This window comes from Lutjanus erythropterus, chromosome 3 (assembly GCF_056507025.1).
Source record: "Lutjanus erythropterus isolate fLutEry1 chromosome 3, fLutEry1.hap2, whole genome shotgun sequence".
NCBI lineage: Eukaryota > Metazoa > Chordata > Actinopteri > Lutjaniformes > Lutjanidae > Lutjanus > Lutjanus erythropterus.
This window is the reverse complement of record NC_139319.1, coordinates 23,855,612-23,882,210: the sequence shown is the minus strand read 5'-3', so window position 1 is coordinate 23,882,210 and position 26,599 is coordinate 23,855,612. Positions and strand designations below refer to the sequence as shown.

The 26,599-nt window shown below is 36.2% G+C and overlaps 3 protein-coding genes across 8 annotated transcripts in view; 2 read left to right on the top strand and 1 right to left on the bottom strand.

Moving 5' to 3' along the window:
• The window catches only part of rbfox2 (RNA binding fox-1 homolog 2), a 52,998-nt gene extending 49,847 nt beyond the window's left edge, over positions 1-3,151 (top strand). For 5 of the 6 annotated variants that reach the window (XR_014769843.1, XM_084715506.1, XM_084715504.1 and 2 more), the window contains 2 exons: positions 444-516; positions 1,063-3,151. Coding sequence is in view for 4 of the 6 variants with exons in the window: in XM_084715506.1 (XP_084571632.1) it covers positions 444-516; positions 1,063-1,107 (118 nt within the window). In the remaining 2 variants the exon portion in view is untranslated. Of the gene's footprint in view, positions 1-443; positions 517-1,062 lie in introns of those variants that run through there. The other variant, XR_014769842.1, reaches the window with a different exon arrangement.
• Positions 3,152-6,552: 3,401 nt separating this feature from the next.
• Positions 6,553-8,561, bottom strand: LOC146330053 (retinal cone rhodopsin-sensitive cGMP 3',5'-cyclic phosphodiesterase subunit gamma-like). The gene is made up of 2 exons (XM_084715502.1): positions 8,404-8,561; positions 6,553-7,159 (listed from the first exon to the last, which is right to left on the bottom strand). The coding sequence occupies exons 1-2, from the start codon at positions 8,511-8,513 to the stop codon at positions 7,042-7,044; spliced, it is 228 nt and encodes a 75-aa protein (XP_084571628.1). The 5' UTR covers positions 8,514-8,561; the 3' UTR covers positions 6,553-7,041.
• A 4,655-nt stretch (positions 8,562-13,216) lies between these two features.
• LOC146330052 (retinal cone rhodopsin-sensitive cGMP 3',5'-cyclic phosphodiesterase subunit gamma-like) lies at positions 13,217-15,236 on the top strand. The gene is made up of 3 exons (XM_084715503.1): positions 13,217-13,376; positions 14,351-14,472; positions 14,566-15,236. The coding sequence occupies exons 2-3, from the start codon at positions 14,363-14,365 to the stop codon at positions 14,681-14,683; spliced, it is 228 nt and encodes a 75-aa protein (XP_084571629.1). The 5' UTR covers positions 13,217-13,376; positions 14,351-14,362; the 3' UTR covers positions 14,684-15,236.
• Positions 15,237-26,599: the final 11,363 nt, after the last annotated feature.

Here is a 26,599-nt window from a genome sequence, read left to right as displayed (position 1 = left end):
ACTTGTTTTTTCCTAAGGCATCTAGAAATGAAAGGGAAACCTTAGCTTAAATGATATAATGCTCCCGGGCACAGCTGTGTAAGAAAAAACACCACCAGTATAGGACATACACTGGGACATTCAAGTCCAAATGCCACAGGACAGAAATGGCCGTTGAGAACATACACTGAATGACATTTGTCTATAGGAATATAAATCAAGTCATGTGGATAATTTCCTGTGCATCATAAGACCACAGGAAACAATTGAAGTAGTTTGGGGTTTAATTCCCACACACATCATAGACAAAGATGTGAATTTTGAAAAACAAAAAAACCCCTTTCCTTCTGTAGTTACAGTATATGAGTCACCAGTATGAGTCACCTTGCACTATAAGCCAAATTCTTTTTTTTTCTTAAACATATTATACAATATCTCATGCTGATGTGTTTGTTTTCTGAAAGCTATGGACGAGTTTACACGGCAGACCCCTACCATGCTGCACTCGCCCCTGCTGCCTACGGTGTTGGAGCCATGGTAAGTCTTACCAAGCATTCAAAGTTTCATTTGAAATTGGCGGTGTAGACTTTGTTAGTTAACAGAGTAGAAGTAAAGGTTGCAAACTAGAAACAAAACCAGTTTTCTTTGCCATGTATAAGAGAAAAATGGAGCAACTTCTCCAGGAACTTATTTCACTTGGGCAAGTTGTGATTATTCTTTCAAGATCTAGTTTTTGGACTAAGTTAGTGTGTGTTTAAATAAAGGACTGCACAGCAGATCTTCTGGCAGATATTCCAGCATCGAACGAACAGAGGACATTGCACAAATATTGGGAAGAACTTGGGCTTAATTTTGGTCCCAAAGACCCCAACAGGATCAGAATAGTTTATGTGGGATTGACTCAAATAAATAACCGTGGTCATATTCATGGTAATGAATTGTGTGGCTCACTGATGTTTTATTGTTATGGAACTTATTGACAATAAGGAGACTACAGAATATCATCAGGCTAAGTTTAAAAATAATTTCATTTTTAAAAGGTAATATTCACTAAGTGTTTGTCTTTTTTCTTGTTTTTTACAGGCCACGCTGTACAGGGGAGGCTACAGTAGATTTGCCCCTTACTAAAGACACTACATTTCCCAGGAGCTCCACTCTTCCATTGAATTACTCTGAAAGAGCTCCCTCTGTTGTCGTGGAGGTGGACTGCACCCAGTTTTAAAGTGTGGAGTGAACCACAACAAAGATATTTCAGATCCCACCCCCGAGCAGTCCCACGTTTTCTTATATACGCTACTACAGAAATAGAGGAATGCTGTATTAAAGACTGACAGATGGCCTTTACATTAAAAAAAAAAAGAAGAAAAAATCAAACTGACTAAAAATGGCCATCTTCCCTATTGCACGGCTGTATTATAGTCCCCCCCTTCTTATTCCCTCTGCACACAGCAGCAGCACAAGACTCGGGATGGAGCCCAGATGTTCTTCCAAAGGCTGTATGTGGATGACTGACGTTTGAATAGCTGTCAGCCGTGTGTGAGAGAGGAGCTGAGCGTTGTGTGGCCTGCACACGCTCAACATTTAAGGAAACGAGAGTGAAAGGAGCAATCGGTGTCCACAAAAACGTCGGAGCGGTAGGCAGCAGGAAGGTGCATCGAAAGAGCGCCGAAAAACGTTTTGAACCAGAATTATGAGTCACTAAAATTATTAAAAAAAAACAAAAAAAAACACCCACTGATGGATTTTTATAATTCCTCCTTAACATGGGCGGATAGTAATGAGAGAGGATTCCCATTCTTGCTGTGTCCTGGTAGAGAGGAGGCTGAACATGGCAGTGTGGAGAGACGATAACAGTTTATAACGCTACAGAAATCACGTCCGAAAGCTTAAGGAGGGAGGGTTATTAGAGCTGTTCCTTACCTCAAGTTTTCTTAGTATGTGGAAATGGTGAACCTTTAAACTTAAAATTGTTATGATATGCAAAGAAATTAGTTTAGAGAAAAAAGTTACCAAATTATTATTATTATTATTATCATTATTATTATTATTGTAATTATTCTCATTATTATTCTTATTGAAACATTATTTTGTTTGACTCGGCAGCAGCCACTGCTGTCTTGCAACATATAGATCCAACAGTGAACCTTGGGGTTAAAAATCAGAAAATGAGCATCTATATGACAAATATTCAACTTTTTGACCGTGTGACACATCATTCTTCTCATGCACAGGATTTAGCCACCACATAAACACTACAGAAAGCTCAACACTACACTTTTTTCACTATGAATTGATTTTTAGCTTCAGATCCAAAGTAAATCATCAACCCACACACACACACACACACACAGACCCCGGGGTTCAAGTACTTGTTGATCCTTTAATGTAGAGATTTATTATTTGGATTTTCCCCTCATGCTCCATCTTTTATAGAGCAAAGTCCAACATTGAATGAGTCTTCCTGAAACATACTTTAGTTGTTGGTTAATTGTGTTCGAGATGCTGCCAGCAGCAATTACTGAGCAAGAGAGAGAGTTTCTGTGGGTGAGTTCATAGAAAATATTTAAATGCAAAACACCTTACTATTGTGCATATTTCTATAACGTTGTACTCTATATTTCCAAAATGTGGCTTTTTTGGCTTTTGTTTTTGTTCCAAAGATTTGTAGAAAGCACATTTTTCTGCCGTATGTATAAATATATTACCTTTGTTATTGTTATTATCATAATCCTTGATAATCCTATTGCTGTCTTTATTTACTTCTTTTTCATCCTCTGTTCATGTTTTTTATATCCATAAGTGTTGTTCCTTCTCCATTAAGGTGCAAGTTAAATTTCAAGGGGGGGGGGGGATTGTTTTTTTTTTTTGTTTGTTTGTTTGTTTGTTTTTGTTTTGTTTTGGGAGTTAAGATCTTGAGTCTAGAGTGTACCTGAGTAGTGCCATACTAAAGGTATGTATGTAACACTACCAAACATCTATGCTCTTAGTTAAATATTTGGTTAATCCCGGCTACTGTTTTTTTTTTGTTGTTGTTGTTTTGTTTTTTTTTTAATTTATTTTATTTTATTTTTTGCTTTGGAGTAAAGATCTTGCGTCTAGGGCGTACCTGATTAGTAACATACTAAAAGGTATGCATATAACACTACCAAACGTTTGCGATCTTAGTTAAATATTCAGTCAATCCAGGCTACTGTTTTACCTTCTTTTTTTTTTCCAGGTTGATAATAGGACCCTCCAGCATATATATTTCAAAATACACAGGAACCGTTGGATTTTTTTTTTTTTTTCTTTTTGTGTCTAGATTTTGCAGCTGACTGAGACATTTGTAATGAATCAACATAGGTTTGTAAAAACAACTGTCTAAAGCAAACTCCTTACATTTCAGTGGTTAAATCTGTCAGCTTGGCCGTTGTGGTCACTCCAGGTTTGTTTGAAGATATCCAGTAAAATGTCTGAAAGTGTTATCTCTCATACATAAACAGGTTAATATTCCATCATGGTGAAAAACAAAATGTCATTGTGGGATATGATAAAAGTTGTGTGTTAAATGGGGCAGTTATGTTGTTTTGGTTTTTCTTTTTGGTTTTGTTTTGTTTTTTTAACCCGTTAATTTCAACTGTTGTGTTTTTCAGTTCTCACTTTTGGAAAAACATGCAGGTCAATAAGTTTGTTTTTCTATTAAATGTGCTGCTGTTGGATTTTCTCATGACATTTAACATTTCTTTTTAAATATCTCCAAGTTACTATAGAATGTGCTCTGGACAAAATGGGGAGATAAAAAAAAAAAAAAAAGAAACCTAGCCAAAGATGCTAACTAACAGTCCCCAGCACGTTCTGGTTCCCAACTTGAGAAGAAGTGCTACACAAAATACACAAAGATGGACTTAACAAAGCCACTGAAGGCATGGACAAACCAGCATGAGCGATACTTGTCAAGTTAAAAAAAAAAAAAATAGTTTTGCATGAATCTTGTGTCTTTCATATTTGACTCCTGAGCAGCCGAGCCCAGTTGCTTTCTTCTTTACCACTAAACTCTACGTAGAATGACAGGCAGCTAGCAGTTTGGAGCTAGCTAACACAACAAAGAGCACAGTGCTGTTTGGCAAAAAGGCCGGCTGACAAACAAAATGGCTGCCACACAAAAAAAAACAAAAAACGTGGCAGCTTCATTTATCTGTCATGGTTTTCTTGCCACTGTATTATAGTAAACTATGTGGCTGTTCTTCATAGTTGCTATGGTTTCTCAATGACCAGTCCTCTCCCTCTGTCATGTCTATATCCCCCTTGACTGCCATTATGTTTTTTTGTTATTGAATGTCCATATAAAATGTTTTATATAAAAATGTTTTGTTGTGATCAAGCTCTCAGGTTGTTTTCTTTTGGTATTCTATTTATTTAGTAAAATTGATGAGTGCTAATTTGGAGTTTCTAACATTATAGTTCACACAGACAGTGCTAGTATGTGACGTACAGTCTTATAAGTTCAAAACTTGCTAGTAGCAGTTATTACGCAGCCTGCAAATCTGGAGCAACATTAGCATTTATTGGGAATTGGGTGTCCAATACTTTTATTTTATTATTTATTTTATTGTACAATATTATTTTCATCTCTATCAACTCCCGAGAGAAATATCTCCTATTTTAGAAGCTAAATGTTCCACGATATCTTCACCAAATAGTCGACAACTTTGTCTGTTGTTTGGTGCTGGTGTCCTGCAATAGATGCTAGTCACATTAGCTGCTAATGCCAGGAACAGGCTAACCTGCAAAATAAACTGGAAAAAACCCCAAAGTTTTTAACCTTAGTTTTTAGAGGTTAAAAAAATAAGCAGAGGACAAAAAAGAGGAAGACAGAAGTTGAGGTGTGAAGCAGCAGAAAGAATAGAAAAAATGTGGGGATCCAGACAAACTGTAGAGGTTGAAGCTAACTCAGCAATGAAAGGCTCTGATCTTTGTTTCTTTGGTTCAGTGTTGATTTTACCTAATGATCTGATGAAATAGTTGTAAATATCAACGTATTGAACTTCTGACCATTCAGTGGGATTATATCTAGCAAAGAGATGGGAGACAGATATTCAGGCAGTGGTGTGTTCATCAGGGTGCTAAAATAATCCTTTGACATGCTGAAACTTAAGGTTTATAGCCACTTAGAGTCACTTTGTTAGCATTTCAGCCTTTGGTTGCTTGTGGATTTCAGAGTATGACATGTGCTCTGTCTCTGAGAATAAAGTGCTGTAGACGTGACTATTTTTGTAGTCCAACGCTGAAGCTGGCATCACTCTGGTTCCTTCAAAAAATTAATGGGAATTTTCCATTGATTTTTGGATTAGCAGAAAACACGCTCTGTGACAAGTTTGTGATACTTACACATTTTCTTCAGCAAAGCAGTCTTCACAAATGAACACCACATTTATGGTTTTTGAAGTGTAAATGCACTTGCCAGAGTTAAAAAGCCAGGCTGTGAAGGTACTGTAAGTGGGCCATGAGAGGGCGTTGAAAATTCATTAAATTAAAAAAGGGTTTAAGATTTAAGATTCAATTTTGTGAGTTTGAAGTAACAATAGAATCCGAACCAATAAAACAAAGCCATGGGACTTAAATCATGTTTCTCCCTGTTTTTCTGACCTTGTTTAACAGATGTTACACTGTATTCGGTGACCTGTCACCATGTATCGTCATTGGTATGATTACTCTCGTGTGTTGATTAGAGTTGTGATTAAACATGTTAAATAAGAGTTTCAGATTTCAAATTGGGCCATGCCATTCTTAAATTTAGGAGAAGCTGGACTGTAATATTCGCTGTGATGATATTTAATGTCTTAAATCTCATTTAGCCATTTGCTACCAACAACTTTTTTAAGTCAAGTAAAACCTTCAAATTTCACAACTGGGGTATTTACTGATGTATTTTAATGTTGTAGAACAAAACATGAAAGCTTGTGCTAATCTGCTAGCTCATTTCTGGGTTTCAGAACTCTTTCCTGCTGCATGTTTTACCTCCTCCTTACTTTTTTTCCTCATTATTGTGCCAGATAAGGCCTACATGTGACTAACAGCATCAAGACATATGGTATATACATATTTTATGAAGATAAAGGCCTATGTCTTCATAAATATAACTCTTTTGATGTCATGGGAACTTTTCAAAAAAGCTGCCCGCTGTGGCTGCAAACCACAGATGAGTGAACGACAACAGTAAAGTTTAGGGCTGGACAATCAAAACAACGAGCAGAAAGACGCTGTAGTGGACACCTTTCATACTGCACAGTCATGACCAAGACTTACAGGCATGCCAGTGGCTTTGTGTGGTGCAGTGAAGCAGCAGTGTTTTGAGCTACATGTTAATGTAAGCATGCTAACATGCTAACAATGATCCAATGCCAAAGTCTAAATGTTCACCATCCTAGCATGCTAAAATTTGTCAGGATGTCTATTAATATTAGATTATAGCAGCTTTAATGATGCAGATATTATGTGTGCTACAGGTATTTTCTTCAGGCTCAATTATAAATTACCCTGTGTGCTTAAAGAAGACAACTATTCTCTGGGGAAAATAAATATTTATTGACACTATTGACATTACTCAACTGTGAGTCTTATTTTGATAGAGTGCACAACTTTACATTCATAGTTCATAAAAATAAAAATTTATCTCTCATAAACAGCTGTACATTAAGAAGGAGTAGCTCCAAAGAGGGGGAGAGTCATGGAAAGGCTGCAAAAACAGCCACTACACCTGCTACAGATTTAGTCCATGTGTCAGAAATTCACAAGTCAAGTGCAAAGGATGTGGGAGGTAGTTACAGTTATTGCCTCAAGCAGGGTCACCTCAGTGAAGCATCTATAAACAAATAATTATAGCCAAATTTGACACAGTTTGCATTATCTTTGGGTATAATTTTTTGTGCAATTTTCCCAGAACCCACGTGGGCCTAACACAACAACAGACATCAGATCAGGTGCATTTGTAGGAAAAGGAGAGCAGGGTGAGGGAAGATGACTGGGTGAGGGAAGACGAGTGCAGGGAGGTCAAATATTGACGGTAAAGACAAGGCAGGGTTTCTAGACAATTCCATATTTCGCCAGGTCGCTGAGCTCCATGTCACCGAAGGCTTCCCATGGGCACACCACTGTGATGTCTGTGCCGAGACCCTCCATGCCGGGGATGTCGTCTCCGAATCTGGAAAAGGAACAAAAACAAGTCTTAATTTCCTGGTAATGTTTCACTTAGAGTTTTATTTAATATTTGACTTTCAGTGCCTACTCCAGTGAGTTTTTAACTAGTTATGAAACAGTAACAGTTTAATACTGATGCCTTTATATGTCCTACAGAAGTAAACAGGACCATCAGAGAGAAGATCAGCTGTTTCTTATTCTTAATGTCTGCCATCAAGTTGGATTCTCCATGAAATCAGATGAAGATGTGTTTACACTTTCCCAGGTAAAGTACAGTGAGTAGTACGATAGTTGGTTAAAAGGAAACAAGGGGAGATTTTCATTTAGATAATTTCTGATGTTATAATTTGTGGTTATTATAGTGAAAACATTACTGATTTTTTTCCACAGTGGCCTCCAAAATCAATAAAATATTAAAGTTTATGTAGAAGTACCAGTGCAAAAGTGTAAAAGGTTTTTTTGTGTTTTCATTTTTAACAATGTTTGGTATTTTATATGATTATAATATTTATTTATTTTTTTTTTTAATGTAAACTCTTAATCTAAAATCAGATAATTAGTCTAATGTTAGGGTTAGGTAGTAACTGACTATGACTGACTAACTATAATCAGCCCAGAATACATTTGAGAAAATGTATAATTAGATTATAGTGACACTGTCAAGGATTCATTACATTTTTGACTACAAATTTGATATATATGCTGAATATTGCTACTGTACATCAAAGTAAGTTTCTCCTCTCAAGTTGCCAGTTTTGATAATGGTAATATATAATGGTAATTTGTTGGTATGGAGTTTTAATTACTTTTTATTTACATCATTAAATATGCTAAATGCATTTTATTTGCATTGAAAATGTATTGAGATGTTCTTAAGATATTTGTTGAAGTCAATTTTTTGTGGCTGCATCCATGTTTTGTTTTTCCTTTTTTTAGTGTAGTGTGAAATATTTCCCATGTTTGATTTTGAAATAATCCAAAATAATTCAGAAATATTCTGATTGGATTTCATTTTTTGTAATACAATGGATAATCTCACTAATTGCAAAAATTGTCATGTAATTTGTGTTCAGTATCTGACTCAAATTAATCTCATCCAGTAAAAAATACAATATTTCACTATAAATGTAGTGGATTAGACATATAAAATAGCAGAAAATGGAAATACTCAAAGTACAAGTACCACAACATTGTACTTGAGTAAATATACTTAGTTTCCACTACTCGTGTCATTAAAGTCCATCTTACCCCTTCTGGCCGGGTTTAGGGGCCTTGCTCTTGAAGGTACGAGCGGCCCTCTGCTTGAACTTGGGAGGTGCCTTCTTGTCGGCGGGGGCTGCAACGGCTGCGTCGGCCATCTTTTATGTACTGAGGGAAAAACAGTTGACAGTCATTTATTAAGTCTGATGTAAGACCCTTCCTCCTCCTCCTCCTCCTCCTCCTCCTCTAAGCCGGGCTGTCCCATGCTTGGATGACATAACACCTTCATCTTAGGTCAAGTTATAGGCTAAAGTCATACAGCTTCTTAAGACCCTGTTACACAAACAGCTTTGTCTATTTTTAACACCTTGGCTTTAAAGATTACTCTTGGCCACGTTACAGACTGTACACACCATGAGACCAGAATATCACTCAGTTCACCTAATTCCATAGTTAGTCTGAAGTCAACACACATACTGAATGTTCTGTATATTAAACCCCGAGTGTAAGAAGATTTTACCCTGAGCAACTAATTTTCAGTCTGCTTTAATCTGACCTCCCTCTGACCTCAGTTATGGCTCTTATTTTACTGGAAAGCTCAGCGGTGATCTGGACTTTACCAGAAATATACTTTGACCTCACCGATGGCATCTTTTAGCACGCAAACAAGTCACACAATTTTAAGGAATCTGTCACAAAGCCTCAGTTAACCAGTTAGTTCTCAAATTTAAAGTCCTGATGTTAGATTTATTTATTAAATTTTTTTGAATTTAGTCATAGTCTGTCCCTGCTTTTGATTAGTCGCAACAATGTAAGAATTCAGTGTGTGCAGGTAAATGATGTGTATAGCATGTCTGTGTAATGTTGCACTAGTGAGGTTTAACACAACTAATATCATCTGTGTTATCTCAGTCACACAAGCTAGTGAATGCTCAGATTTTACCAGCTATTCAACAGACTGGTGAGTGAAGCAGATCTACCAGCCTCTTGCATATTTTACCAGCATTTGGCTGGTTGTGCGTGCTAATTTTGGACCCTGAATGAAAGTGCAGAAAGACATCTCTTTTCAGTTGTTTTTACCATCATTAAACAGGCGCTCTCTTGGGATTTAAATCTCTTTTTTTGGCCAAAAACGGCAGCTCAATTATATCACATAAATCAACAGAGTTTAAACATTTACTGCATGAAGAATAATAAAGCAGGGAGGAGAAAAAAGACCATAAAAGTAAAAGTTAGACATGCGCCAAATCCCTGTCTTTTCCAATTACTTTTTTATGGCTACCCTCCATAAAAAGGAGTCAGGTCTGTTAAAAGGTTTTTCCTTGCTGCTGTCACTGTAGTGCACTGTACTGTTAGTGAGAACTATTGTATTTCTGTAAATAATATTATAAGGTGAACGGTCTAAACATGCTGTATATGAAAAGTGCCCATGTGATAACTTCAATTATGATTTAGCACTACATATATTAAATACACTTGAATTTTAGAAATTATTCTCAATCATCAATCCCCCTTATGTTTCAGTTGTTTCAGTTTAATAAAACATGTCTTTAAACTGAAGAAAAGCAATGGCTTTTGAGGAATCATCCCCCATACAGCTCACATCCTCCATAAGGTGAAAAATAAGTCATTCATTAAGTAAATCTTGCATATATGATACTTCAAATCAGTATTTATAAAGTGTCTCAAAGAGGAAAAGAATCTAAAAGACAGTCAAGATCATGCATTAAAACAAGGATGCAAACTGCACAAACCACAAAATATAAAGGCATAATGTGGAGAAAACCCAAAGAAAACATTTGTATTTTCATGTTAATGTAAAAATAGGCATTGATTTAAAGTCCGGGAGACTTCTGGGTTTTTTTTTTTCTAAAATTGATCAGCAACAAAAGCACAATGAGAGATACTTTGGTCAACGAAATGTTTCTACAGTTTAAAGTTGACCTCTCTGACATGTGCACCTCACAGCATCAATCCGAAGTCATGCTCTCTCATCACGTTTCTGCACTCTCATGTGTGCTTCTAACCTTAATCCTTAAAGCAGACAACAGAATTGAAAGTTAGCCAAAACTCACAGCTGAGTGTAAGTGAAAGTTTGATCTTACCTTTTTCTGCAGTTGTGCAGTTAGCTTCTGTCTGATGTCGTCTCTGTGGTCAGCTTGTGTCTCTGTGGTCTGCTTTGCTCTTATATACTGTAGTCCCCTCCCAGGCTAATCCCCTTTGACATGCTCATCCATAATTTTCTGTCCTGTTTATTTTCAACTCCCCGCCCTCTAAGTTGGCCTCTCTGCTCTATTAGATTAAGGAGGGGCTCAGAGATCCACCTCAGTGTGTCAGGACATGTGAAGTCATTTGCAAACTTACATAATAAAGCATCTCTGGGAAAAACTAAATTGGATTTACTGGAAAAATATGGTTTGTTTTTGGACCTGATTCTGAAAATGTTCCTTTCTGAAAGGATGCATTTTTTTAAAGATAATTTAATGTAATTGTACAAAAACAATAAATTCCATTTTCAAATGAATTTTTAAACATAAATGGTGGATTGCGAAGTTTATTCTTGACTTTGAAAACAGTATTTTGATAGAAAAATCTTAACTCAGGGTCCACTTACTAGTATATCCAGAGGTTTCCCACATCTCACACTCTTAATCAGCCAATAAAATAATATGAAACTGATGAAAAAGGATAGAAAGTGGAAGTTAATCTTTTATTTGTCAAATAACATAAATAGTGAAGATTTGGGTGCTATAACAAAATCACAGAGTGCATCTTCTTTTCATGTCATGCATCAATAATTATTCAGTAAAGTGGGCAAATAATGTCCCAGTGTTGTCCCCTCTTCACATGGGTCCCTGCCATGTGGAGAGGGATTAAGAGCTGAATGGTTAAGTGCTCTTTATTTGTCACTAAGTGACTGATCACCTGCAAGGGGCTCAGGACATCGAGGCTCTTACATCACATGCTCCAGATCCATGTGCAGGCAACATCAGGACACGTCTGTTTACAAATGATGTGAGATCCTATCCTAATCTTTAGTATTTTACCATTGCTGCTGGTTTCTTACAGTTACTCAAAACTTCACTTGTTTCAAGACAGAGACTTGAGGCTGCTGGCTGTCAAAGTTAATACTGATGTGTGTATAACAAAACATAAGGGCTGTGTCTTTATTACTAGAACTATTTTTTTTTAAATAAATATAAAAGATATAAAATGAAAATAAAACATGTAAAATTAAGAGACATGGTAGCAAATCAAATACATTGTGCATCTAATATTGTGAGTTCAAAACTATTACTATGTAGTGGGCAAAAACAAAAGAAAGGGAGCTGTCAAGTGCAAAAAAGTGAGCCAATGTATTATTAATTTATTATTTATAAAAGGATTCAGAGTGCAAAGCAAGCTTCAAGTTATTGATTGTCTGTATTTATACACGTGTAATACATTTCATCACTTTTTTTTTATCTTAAATGACTCCACTTCTTTTTTAAAGGACCTCACCTTGGACTAGAAAAAAGATTTTATATGTTTGTCACCTAAAAGTTTCTCTAATGTCACTATAAGGTTCTCCAAAAGCAAAGGAATGTCCTGTAGTAATGGTCTACTAAACGTTCCCAGAATGTCCCAAACGTTTCCTGAAAGTCTATCAAAAAACGCGCCCCTAACCTTTAAAGGACCAGTGTGTAGGATTTAGTGGCATCTGGTGGTAAAATAGCAGTTTGCAACAAACTCGCCTGCCAAGCACGCAGGCGAAACTACGGTGGCCACGAAAAACAAAGCTGTATCTATAGCCAGCGTTTAGTTTGTCCCTTCTTGGCTACCGTAAAAAACATGGTGCAACATGGCAGACCTGCAATATGTAAACGGCTCATTCATTCAGTGATAATATACTAATGAAAACATTATATCACAATATTATGTTCCATATCTGCTAATAGATGCTGCTAAGTCTTATACAATTAACCTTTAAAGAACTCCATATCATGACCGTGCAGAAATATTTAATTTCTACTGGGGGAACTTTTTCCTTCTAAACAGTCCCAAAATGAATATTCCCATATGACCTACAGAGAACTGTATGGGAATATTTTCTATACGCCCCTAAAAGTCCACTTTGTGATGCCATGTTATCAAAGAAGAATGATAAAACCATAGGGAGCACAGTGTATACCAACTTACCAAGTCCAGGACGCATTTGTGTTCACATATATAGCTCCTCTGGGTAGTTTCTAGATAATTGCAGAGTTGTAGTTCATGTGTAAATGGTTTTTTTGATGCAATCCTGATTGAAACATTCCTATGTAACTAACAGAGAACCATATGGGAATATTCACTGTTGTCCCAAAATGATTTGCCTCCTAAAAGTCATACAGGGAACTCTGAACTTTCATAACCAAAAGAGGACATTTTAGGAATGCACCCATTGTTCGGTAAAGGTCTGAGACACTTGTTACCTTTAGAGAACTTTTAGGGAATGTTATGCAAGTCCTCTGCTATGTGGGAACCAAAATAAACAGTTAGTTGAATTTATCATGCAGAGTTTTCACGCTGCAGAGGGGTGCAGCCTGCAGTATGTGTGGGTAAAAACTGATGTACATGTGGTGGGCTGCTGTGACAGATAGACAGACAGACAATAAAATCTTTCAGCAGATTTTTTGGCTTCAACTCAACCGTCATGCTAATTACTGTCACTCACTGCTGCCAACAAATGACACCTCTATAATTCACTTCACATTCACAGGCTGACAGACAGACACACAGACACATATCTAACTTGAAATACACCTCGTATTTATATCTCGTTATCTTTTATTCTCGTCCATCTATTTGTGGCTGAGCTGGTACAGAAGAGGACAGGGCAGAATTGGCACATGAAAGAATCACAGAATGAACATCTGAGGGGATTAGCAGCTCACAGGCCTTTAAAAAGAGGACGGTCGGACAGGCAGAGAGAGGAATCCCACAAGCCAGAAGCAAGCGAAGGCTCATCAGACAGCAGCAGAAAAACACTCCAACAAAAGGTAAGATGAAACTGCTATTCTCTCAGCTCTGGTGCAGGGAGCTCAGGCTTTTACTGCTTTGATAACATGAGGAGAAAGACAGACAGAGTGATAGCTTTATAGTGGTTTCCTTGAGTACCGTCGCTGAAATGGAGCTGAAATTAGATTTTCATTAAGACTTCAGACAGAGGAGGCCTTCTTGTGGCTACCGCTCAAAACCTGCCTTTATTTCTTTCTGATTATGATATTTCTTGATTGATTTGGGTGACAAAGAGTAGTTTTGAACATTGGATGCACATTTTCTATCAATTCTTTATGCGCTGATAACTTGGTGAAATGTCGGGATGTTGATAAGCTTTCTAAAGAGGATGAGAAATACATTTAAGAGAGTAACTTGCTCACATTTCAGCAGTAGCAGAGGAATCTGATATATTTGTTTGTATAGCAAGACCATTCAAAGTGCTGTGCCTAAGACTTACATAGGAACTAATATTAACAATGGTAATAACAATAATAATCAAGTTTATTTATATGGCACTTATCAAAACCAGCACTGCAAACTGCTTTACACATAAAACGCAACAATAAAATAGACAACGATGTCTGAGTTGAATGTTTAAAAAGCAAAGGCCACGGATGAAATAGAAAAACAATGCATGCAATGCAACATCAAATACCTACACAGTGCAAGACCAAAGTGCAACGTTAAGAATAACATACAGTTTGACTCAATAGTTTGGAATTAAAATTAGAAGAAAGATTATAAGAAAGACTTACAATAAAAATAAGTCTTCAGAAGTGATAATATAAAATGACATCTGCAAATAGGATTTTTAAAAGGTAAGAAGTGAAATATGATTGAATAAAATTTGTAGCAAAGCTACTGTGCAGTGAATGAATAAAAAGTAGTACAAAGTAGTGGCAGAAAAGTTTGAAGCCTATAGGTTAAGAGTTGCAGGGATCTCATGGTCTTTCTTCTTCTTTTTCTCTTTCAGTAACTAATCGAAATGGCAGACGTAGCCGTTGCAGTTCCCGCCGACAAGAAGGCTCCTCCCAAATTCAAGCAGAGGGCCATGCGCACCTTCAAGAGCAAGGCGCCCAAACCAGGCCAGAAGGGGTGAGATGTACATCCATCTCACACATGCACACAAAATATCCTTGCATCTCTTGGTTTGCATTCATCAAATCTTTTTCTGTCTTCTGTACTCAGATTCGGAGACGACATCCCCGGCATGGAGGGTCTTGGCACAGACATCACGGTGATCTGCCCATGGGAAGCCTTTGGGGACATGGAGCTCAGCGACCTGGCAAAATATGGAATCGTTTAGCCCTGTTGCACCGCACCTATTGCCACAGTCCCTCCCTCCTGTATTCCAGCTGGTGACTAAACAGCTGAAAATGTTGTACTTGTGTCCTCTAGAGAGGAGGCGCCAGCTTTGGATGATTTAGAGGTTTGACCTGGAAAAAAAGAAAAATCCAGCACTCCCTCTTGTCTCATGCACTTTATTTGCCCTCCGCCTTTCCTTTCCAACCAATTCTCCATCCATCGCCCTTGTATCGAGTGGCGTCAGCAGCTCTGGACCTGAGCCTGTACTTTCCACTGAGGGAAAAAAAGTACACACACATATATATGTTTATATTATGAAAGAGGGTTTTATATCTGTTAATGTGATATCCCGGCACTGTTTAGCTCTCCACCTCTTCACCTCAAAGCTGCTGATCCAACATGCACAGATGTCTATTTTGTGTAATAGCAAAAATATATTTTTATGACAAAGTCTATATTTCCCTTCACTGTACAGTGAAAAAGATCAATTCTGTCTATTTTGTCAGTAGAGAGAAACTATTCCAAAATAATAAATGTGAATGTTTTCCATGGAATATCTGTCTTTGTGTCCTTGTTTTAACATAGTCACAGAGAAAAACAACTACATACATGTTGGTGTTGTTCACTGTTCTTATTGTCTGGCTTCATCCAGTGCACATAATAACGTGCATAATAACTCACTTAATCCATTATTGATGCTGCTGTGGCTGCCTTTGTTATAGTTGCCACATGTGTATTATACAAAAAAATATATCACATTACCCACTGAAATTTCCCTACAGGGATCAGCAAACATTAACAAACTGTATAAGTGATTCTGGTATCAAGGACGGAGGGTGAGGGGAAGATAACAGCTGAAGCAACTGTTGCCCTGGCAACCAAAGCTGCTTATTCACAGAGTCATTTGTTTTGTTTTCTTTCTCCACAAGTAAGGAAGATAAAGTGTTTTAATGTCAACAACACAAATACTGCACAGAGGTCAGAGGTAAAAAAAACATCAAGTTATTGGCTATCATAGAAATCTAAAAACCGTTTTATAGAAATAAGACACAACTTAATGAGAGACTTAACAAGAGGGAAGAAAAATATCAAAATAAAAGTGGGTTCACACATTTTAAAAGGTTCAGCCTCAAAAACCAGAGCATGTGAACACAAGAGGAATTAGGATATAGTGTAAGGAGGTTTGCAGTCGTTGTTATTTTGTGTAATTATTATTTTCTCCTTCCCATGTAATATGCAAATCCTCTACATGAGGAATACTACTCATCCTGTGAAAACAGTATCTGAAAAGTATTTATGGGTGATGTGAGCCCAAGTGTTTATATATATTATATATTATATATTATACTTTTGCATTAATGATTACTGCTTTATATACAGTGTAAATAGCATTTTACACTGTATTTGTATTTGGACAGATAAAGATATTAGATTAGATTAGATAGGAAGATGACTCGAGAAAAACAGGGCTTGGTAAGAGAAAGCTAATGATAATGTATTTATTTATTGGAATAGTCAGGGGACCATGCAGGTATATGAGGACTGACTAGAGAGGATCAGTGCATGCATGGTGCATGCAAACTCTCACAGCTGTTGTATAAATGTAGTGGAGGAAAAGGTGTAATATTTTTTTCTAAATAGAAGTAGAAGTCTAAAGTAGCATAAAAAGAAAATACTCACATACCTTACAGTTAAACTGTACCTAACCCTACTTCACCACTGATATTCTCTCCTATAGAAACTGACATTATATAATCTACTCAGTATAATATTTAGCAGCTCCTCTGGTAACATTTTGCTTGCTGGTACCAGCATGTGGCCTGCAGACATCAATGTGCCTTTTTGTCACTGCACCAATTAGCTGTTCGAGCCTCTAAACAGTGAGCAGACAAAAGAGACAGTGCCTGGTGCAATGTGGCATAAATATAACAAACACCAGTTTAAAACCTTTGTCCTCTTCATTAGCGAGGACCTCAGGGGGAGACAGACAGAAGAGAGGCAGAAGGTGAACACTGAGGAGGAAGGAAAGTGAGGGAACGTGATTGCAGGGAGGAAAATTAAATATGACTGCTGAGCATGGATTAACCTCTGTCATGTGTACGAAGGTTTCACCTCCATGGTTAGTGGAAAGAGAAGAATTTTGTTCAGAAAAATATACATATTATTTATTTTGTCATCTTGTGCCCCATCATGAGTGACACAATAATCATACATACAAGTTTGCACAGTTGCATATGTATCATACATATCATATACATTTCCATTGTTTATTTATTTATTATATACTTACTTCGCTTACTTCTCAGCTTTTACCATATTACTGCACAGAATCAGCATCTTTTGACAACTTTTGACATCTGCACTTCTATTATGACTATGATTTTCTATAGGCTGTTAGCATTTTTTTTTTACCTATTATACCAGTTGTCCTTCCCATAATTACAGTATTATGTCATAATTGTATTACATATGTATTTTTTTGTTTGTTTATATAATATCACTAATTAACCTAATCCGCACCCTTTTTTTTTGCCATTATTTTTCTTTTATGTAATCTTTTATGTCTCATATTTATTTTATCTACTGTCATGCAAGGAAGGTTGGGATGGGGACACCTTCACACATAAAAGCATTTGCAAGCTGCTTAAATACTTCTGTGTAAGATAATTAAGTCTCTCTCGTGTTAATTGTCAGTGCGCCTGCCAAGTAAACTTAAAATGAGATTACCAATCGGGGCCGAACAGAGCAGTCTAGTTTTTGAGACTGCGCAGTTTGTTCTCTGGATGTGTCATGCAGCTGTGATCAGAAATGCAACAGCTGCATCTACTGGTTACTGAGAGAACAAGGAGTCAGTTCACTGAGATGTTATCATATGACAGCAGCCAGAGGCAGCTGCTGCAGAGGTGATTACGTAACATATAACAGAGAGCCTCTTGGTTATGATTTGGTGAAATATAGCTTGTTTATTTTAGGAACTCCTCACTGCATTTACAGGTACCTGAATTAAAATTATCCTCTAGTGTTATTTTTACACTCACTTCCACGTTTAGTTTCTTTGGATTGTTATTCTGATTCTACAAAGATAGTTTTCTAGCTGTCATAAGCAGTTCTATTCTAACAAGTGTCCTGAGGCATGGATGAGTTTATTCAGTATATTGAATCAGTCATTAGTATGGGACTGAGTATATCTGCTGCATTATTTTCTTTGAGATAAGCTGCATGCTTATAGACTATTCTGACTGTTGTAATGGGTTTAGTGAGATCACATATTTATGATTCAAATAACCTCAATTTGAATCACCACCCTGCCAATCAAACTGCTGCCTACTACAGCTACATATGTTTTGTAATTTTCAGTATAATTTAAGATGTCTCACTTTAAATGTTTGTCATAGTGCCTGAAATCATCTGGCTACAAGTTGTTTAAAGAGTTTTTCTTATGGTGCAAACATCTCTGCAGAGAGTAAAAAACTGAATCCAGAAGCTTATTTTTTTTTACCAGTACAGCCAGAAATCCAAGCTGTAAGAAATATCAGGATCCTTTCCAGCCAATCCAGCACCACTTCTCTTCTTTACTGCTGTCAGATCATAACAATGCCTGAAGCTTGGTAAGAAGCAGAAAAAAACAAGCTGAGATAGAAAGTTGGAACTGATGCACTTCTGGCTGAAAAGCAGTTAAATATAAGGCTTGTCAAAAAGCATAGGCTAGTGATACTCAACTTGTGGCCCGCAGGCCAAATCTGGGCCCCAATAGGATGCTTGGTAGCCCTCTGACCATTTTCTGATTCACAGTGAAAATAAATTGACACAGGTTTTCCCCAGGAAGAATATGGATTTTGTATAGTGGGATAAATGAAACTATTATTAACAGTCTGCATGATGGCCTCTCAGTCTCTGCAAAGTGCAGCAGGATCAGACTGTGAGCAGCAGAGGACAACCATTAGCTGAAGAGGAGCAAAAGTTACACAGAAATGAGGATAATTCTGAACCCACAAATGTGTATTTCGTACTGAAAGAGCTCAAAAGTGCTCTTCATTCTGTCCCCGGCAGGAGCATTTCATGTTTTTGGTTTATGAACCATTCGACCATTTCAGTGGTTGCATGATGGAAGGGGTGCAAGCTATGTTTAATGTTGTATAAGCTCTTTCAAATGTTACCAGAATGCAGTTACAGTTCTTAAATGCAGCAAAATATCTGATTTATTTGTCAGTCCTTGCACCAAGTTTATTTAGTTAATAACTTAAGTTAATGAGGCAGTTAACAAGATTTATTGTTCATTAATTTTATCTGATAAATAACATTATTATTGTTGTTTACTGAACGGTCCCTGACCTCCTGTCATTTTGCAAGAATGTCCCTAGTTGATATTTCTGTTTGAGCATCAAATGTAAATATACAGTTTTCAGAAACATTTTGCATGAGTCACAAGTGAAAAGGCAGTGTAATGCTATATGACTGCTGACAGATCTTTTCCCCAAATTGCAACCTAAACATCCAAGAATTGTCCACAAACTATAGCATGTGCATATAGTTATGAATTAAGTTCCTAGAAAGAGCGAGTAGATCAGCAACTCTGTGGGTTTGCATTTGCAAAATAACGGTCTGCTTCCAGTTTATTTTTCTTACATTTTCTTTTTTTCTATCAATTATTAATGTTTTGACATAACAAATATGTACTGTATTTTCCTCCTCCAGCAGCAGGTCTGCAGCACAGTAAATAAAAGCCCCTCTGATGTCTGAGAATACCCAGAAAGCTCAGTGAAGAACCTGGAACACCTCCTCATGCCTGTCAGGTTCTGACTGGTGGTTTGCTGTTTGTCACTTTGTTCTTTGCCCTGACATGAAGGTTCGACTCTTCACTCTGAGGCTGGACGAGCCGGCAGCTTACAGGCTGTAATAGGATTGGGACTCGTCCATATGGGTCAGTATGGACGGATATACAGTACATGAGAACTGTGTGTGAGTATTTATAGCCAGGATCCTGCTAACCCTGAGCTAAAGTTGGCCATGGCTGCTATACACAGACAATACATGCATTCTGGTGTTTTGACAACAGGGCTTTTTCTTTTCTTTCTTTCTTTTTTTTTTTTTTTTTTTTTTTACATAGAATAAGAAGGCACAGTGAAAGGACATCTGTATATTGAAATTACTAAACGTCAAAGCATCATATGCACATGTAAATGGTGCAGTAGCTTCTGATATGCTCCTATATCTGCAGGGACTGTAAACAAGCAGCTACCATTTTATTTTACAATACTTTTTTTTAAATTAACTTAAAACAGCACTCAACTGATTAAGTATGGCAGTCATGTTGATTTACAATTAAAGTTATATAACATTTCATTACATAAAAACTTGATGTGTTTTACATTGAAAGAAAAAATTATAAAAATATAGGCATAATCGTGATAAAGTAGTTAAGGAACACAAATATAAGACTACAAGCATGAGTAAGATTGTTTCAAACATACCACACAGCAATAAAACAAACAAAACATCAACACAATTCAACATTATTAGACTCACAACAGACAGTTAAATTGAAGGATTAAAACTGATGTAGCAGAAACACTGATACTTTTCCTCCATGGCAAAACATGGCTACATTACCCACAATGCAACTTTACCACTGACAGTTTGCTCCAAGATTCAGGCATGTTATACTGATTGTGGTGAATGTAGCCTTGAGCTACTAGCTTCACTGTACAACAGCTGTTAAGAATTTAACAGCAATACATTAATTAAAAATGCATTCATGGATATTTATATTATATTTTGACATTGTTTTGTCTGTCAGAGCTGTTTGCTGAATAAGGAAAATTAAACTTGGATTTTAAATGAGGAAAACATGACAGAAAAAACATAGTTGAAAATGATTTTCAACTATTGGTTCAGAAAAATGCACAAAGTTTGTAACCCTAATTTGGAGAGGTGACTGTCATCAGTGGTTCAAAGTAACTAATACTCTGAGTAGTTTTTGAGAGAAATACTTTATACTTTTACTTAAGTTTATTTCTGACAGCAGTGCTTTTACTTGTAACTGAGTAATATTTTAGTAATGTAACAGTACTTTTACTTGAGTACAGATTTCCAGTACTCTCTCCACCACTGCTTTAATCTATACTTAAGCTTATTGATATACCTGTTCTTACACCAGTACTAGTATTAGTATCACTATTATCTCTATTCTGTTTTAATTGTATACACAACTGTATTATTATATTGCCTATCTTTTTTCCCTTATTTACTATTGTTTCCTTTCCTCTCATATCTCTGCTGCTGTGAAACTGAAATTTCCCCACAGGGATAAATAAAGAGCAGCCTACCTACTTCAAGCAGGGATGAGGTGAGCGATACAGAGGTCTGGTGAACTCACATCTTTCAAACTCCACACGCCTCATTTTTTTTTCCATTTTCAAGCTTGTAGCAGAACAGTACATTGGGATTCCTGGGAGTATCTTAGAATCAACTTGTAAACAAAAAAAAGCAGAGAAAGGCAAACAAAGGAGCAACATTAAAGTAAAAATAGATACACACCTTATACAAAAATTACATAGATAAAAATACATTATATTATATGCCCAGTGAATTATTTCACAATGAATTATTGCTCAAAAATAATGGTCTGGGGAAAGACTTTGCATAGAATTGTATTAAAAAAAAAAAAAATTGTATAAAGTTAATCCTGGAGAGTGAGACAGGTTGAGTCGTCCTCCCCAAGACATATACGACCAGTATTCTTAAAAAATAAAGCCATTCATCTAGCATTTATCTAGGTTGTGTAGATCCATAGTAATTATAATCAAGTCCAACTTTTTTCTATCTTGTTGTTGGTAATTTCATTGAACATTTTACCTGATTACTGGGTCATGTAAGGGGTTATTTCAACATGCATGAGGTGGCAGTTTTTTGTTTTCCAAGGAAAACTTCCAGCTTCTTTGTTGTTTGCTATTTCATCTTAGTTACAGGCAAATTTCTGGCTTGTCATTAGTGTCTTTTCTTATTTTTCAAGAAGGACTCCAACATTTTTCACACTTATCAGTGTAATTGCCATGTAATTATTAGTTGATTTTCAGTCTGTAGTTTTCAATGTCCTCCCATGTTTTCAATTATTGTATTACCCCACACACCCCGACGTAGATTCTGTAGAGATGAAGGATTATATGTTGTCTCAAGGGTAATTAAAGTGTCAGAAGGCTTCTCTGTTGTCTGAGGACCCCTGACATAACCATCAGACAGTCTGTGAGCTGTCTCATGAAATCCATACTGCTAACACCCCCACACAGCTGACACAGTAACCGTGACCCACATCATATTAATCCTCAAGCACTAGCAGATCAAAAGTCTCGCTCAAAAAACATTTTGGATTTCAATTTTAGATGCTATAACTATTTCACTTTTTTGTAGCATACATAGTCTTTATTCCAAAACTTGGTTTGCTGATATGGCTGCTTTTGTCTTCAGTCTTTGTTTGCAATTACAGTATGTTTGTGTGATGCAGCCACTCAAACTTTTCACAAGGCATCTAATGCGATCATGTCAATAAACTTCTTAGTTTATGGTTTTAAATGTTTCTTGCTTTTGAATGTTTCTAGATCTCCATGACAAATGTTCAAGTTTGCATGTGCACATCGCATTAGTGAGACACAGGCAGCGTGAGGAGAAGCTCAGCAGCAGGGTCCGAGGATTAATACCACATGATACGCGACCTCAGATGCCTCGGTGTCAAATCCTAACAAGGTTGAAGGTTGTGTAACTGATATTTGAGAAATGGTGACAGCTTTAACCTGGACACAGTCTAAATACCAGTAATCCACCAGCCTCAGGTTTACCTGCATTACATCACTGATCTCGCCACTTAACTAAACTCTCTTCATGTTTGCATGTGAACAAGAAGTCACGCAAACTGTACAGAGCAGAATTTCAGAGTAGAAACCAAGATTCTGCCTCGATATTTATACAGCAACATCCTGCAAGCTGAACCCAACTGCAAAGTAAAGATTTTTTTTAATTAAATAACAATAATTCATCATTCAAGATTAATAGAGGCTTGAAAATAAATTATATTATAAGTATTTTAGATTAGTGAATTCTTTACCAGTTTGTCCTTATAATTAATAATGTACTGCGTAATTTTAAAAAGTATTTGTGATGTGATGTTCTTTATTAGTCAGTAAAAAATCCAGCTATACCCTAAGCAGACACCATGTACACAACAGTACACTAATGAGATGTAACAAGCTGAACTTTGTATCAAATTAGAAACTAGAAATAATATGTTCTTAATTTGATTATTTATTAACAGATAACTAGGGACATATTAAAACAGAACCATACTGTAAACTAGAGTGTATTATTTCCCACAGTTAGACCCTTATTAGACTTTATTGGAGGGTAATCAGGGACACATTACTACAGAACTGTAAACTAAAGTGTATTATTTTCCACTGTTAGCCTTATTAGAGTATACTGGAGGATAATAAAAGGGATAATACAACAGAATTGAACTGTGAACTAAGTAAAAACACATATCTGCTACTTGAGACATACTTTCTTTGGCTGGTCTCATACACTTGACTTACTATACTTACTATACTTACTATAGGCTTAAATGTAGCAACAGTAGAGTGTAAATAGCATCTCATTCTTTTGTATAAATGTCTCCTTCAAGATTTTATCTGCTGCTTTAAGTCTGTCTCTTTCTAGCTGCAATCTGAAAGGCAGCATCTTTAAGTTTTAACAGCGCTGACATAAATGCTTTGCAGTAAAGTCGGTGTTTACAGCATTCCTGGCTCAAAAACATGCTAGAGAATGGTAGAAAAGGGAACGAAGAAGAGAGAGGAAAAATGTGGGAAGGACAGAAATAAATTTTAGAAATTATTGTCTCTGGTCATTTCTGACTTCTTGTGGACGAGTGTTAAGTGTTCGATGGGCTCAGAGAAGATGCCGTCTAGGTTAAAATTACAGGCCCAGTTGCTCATATAGTTGGTGCTGAAAATAAACAAAGCGACAGTGATGATTACAATACACACAGTGGCAGAAATTAAACCATCAAAGATGTTACACAGGCTTGGGTTGCGGTGACACTTGATCTTTTTCAGGATGACTTAAAAAACTCTTAAGTTTGCAAATACAGTCTGGCTCATCATACCAGGTTATTAACCGGTTATTTATTGTTGGAGGTTTTTTTCGTTTGTTTTCTGAGGGAAAGTCAGAACATTTTTAAATATTAAATAAAAATGAAACAACCCCTCTTATGCAGTATATAAATCACAACTGTCAACAGCCAGGTGTCCTTGATCTGTCATCACTCCTTTGTAGAGCACTAATGAAAAACAGTAAGCGAGGTCACATGATCACCATATGACAGAGGCAGGCGAACTATACATCACAGCAGCTGCAGTGTGTTTTTGTGACACGTGTGGTGATTACGACAGCTTCAGGCTGGAGCTTTAGACTCATGTTTACTGATGAACGAATGTATAAATAGTGTGGTATGGTATGACTGAATTTATCGTGTCCTGCGGTGTTAAGAAACGTTTTTCACATGCTTTTCAAATTGAAAATTAAAGTACAATTGAAGAAATTTGAAAAATAGGGTGATAAGTGCCATTAATCATGTTGTTACCATCATATTCCCTGAGGCGTTGTTTCCCCCATACAGGTAGCCAGAAAAGAATAACTTGAATACACTAAGTAATTACACAGTAACGTGTGGGCTGTAATCCAAAGCTGTGACACAGACAGAATGAGTGTTTGTAAGAAGCTTTATTTTCTCTGGTCCTGACAAGATTTGCATGCTCACGCTGCAAGTGTCTCTGCTGTGACGTCTGCATTTCACAGAAGTCAGAAGTCTGTGACGGGGAGAGTTGCCCTAATTTGCGGTATTAGTGTTGTTCTGTTGCCCTTAAGCCCCATGTGAATGTACATCATACACACCAGGCCTGTAAATAAGGTGCGAGTCTTCACAGCTTGTAACCACATGTCTTATAATCTCAGAGGATATTTGCTGATGTTGTGATAATGAGCAAATTCTAGTCTATAGTAATATTTCCCCCACATACTGGAAAAGCCCATATTTCAGTATATTAAAACAGATTTGTTTAACACAGTGAATCTGATATTTTTTCCCCTGAATTCTGTGATTCACTGACAATATTTAAATTTATACAATGCAACAAGTTAAACAGACTTCATGACAGAATCTTCTATTATTTATTTCTTTATAAGGATTTTTTCTTTTTAGTCATATTTATGCAATGAAACAGAAATCATACCAACTCTTCTTTCTTGTGTCTTTGTCAGTTGTTGTTGTATGGTAATTACTTAGTAACCAATTATTTAAGTAAAATGTATCAGTTAAGTTAGTTCAGTACTCAGTAACTACTTAGTATTATGTACCACTTCACTTGAAGGGACACAGAAAAGGTAAATAAGTTACTAAAGGACTGGTAATGGTGAAGTAAAGACTCAGTACTCACTAACTACTCAGTATTATACATTAGTTTACTTGAAGTGACACAAAAAGAGTAACTAATAAAATTTGATTAGGTGTGGTTCACTGGCAGTTAGAGCCTCATTCAGTCCTCATTTGTTCCCTGCACTATTCAGAATTTTGTGTAGTTTATTTCACATTGTTACTGTATATTCTTCTATGGTGTGCATTATATTATGTAGGATAGATCTGATTATTTAAACTACAGAAATTGTTCTCATGTCTTTTTACACGATGGGAATTGGCTCTAATTAGTCTCCCTGCGCTGAGCACAACAGGACATTTAACTTTTAGAAACAACTTTTTTTATAATCTGTTAAACACTAAGTAAGATTCAACAGGAACATTTTCTTCCCACAATCAGAATAAGCCCTAGAATTATATGAAACTATATTGATTTTATTGATCCACAAGACAAAGTTTACAGGGTTCAGACCTTATAACTATTGTTACCATCCATCCTTAAAAGTTCATTGTGTTTTTGTGCATCCAGACTTTTTTTTTCTGCTCTGTGGTCGACCAAACTGTAACTTGTCTGCATTTTTAGGAGATTCTTTTTCAGTGGGAAAGTTCAGAATCACTGAGAAAATTCATATAAATCATTCCTTTTGAGTTATTTTAATATTTGCCATGGTATCCTACTGTCATAAGTAAATCTGCATTTCAGAAGCTTTCAGTTTTTGTTATATCATCCATACAAAAGACAACATTTCTGTGGTTGTTGTGGGATATGCTGTAAGTTTGTGGAATTTCTAAGAAGTTATCTGAGAAAATGTCTGTACATATATATGGATTTTTTTATGGGCAGCTTTAGATTTCTTAGAAGTTAAGACATTCTTTCATGGATTTTTCAAAATTAATTTCCTGTCCAAGTATTCACTTGCAGAAGAACAAATGGTGGGTTGACTGTATTAACTGGTGACTGGTTACTTGACAATGATGAAGAAATGCACCTAATTTTTATATATTTTTCCACAGCATCTCCACAGTATGGTTTATATGTTATAATGTAAACCAGACACCTTCATCTCTGGGCCTGACATAACTTTATGGTGCCATGTGACTTTTTAAAATGATGAATATGAATCACTTTAAGTTATTCAGATCAAATCTTGCTCTCATTTATTGAGACCTCTTCAGATATTTGGTTTACACGCACTGAATTCATACCTGTGATTTTAAAACTAAGAAATACTACTTCTACTACTACTACTACTACTAATAATAATAATAATAATAACAATAATAATAATAATAATATTAATAATAATAATAATAATAATAATAATAATAATAATAATAATAATAATAATAATCTTAATAATAATAATAATAATACATCAGTTTTATTTTCACTGTAGGTCTTTCGGATTAATCGATGTGTGTTTGGCCCATAAAATGTCAGAAAATGGTGAGAGATGT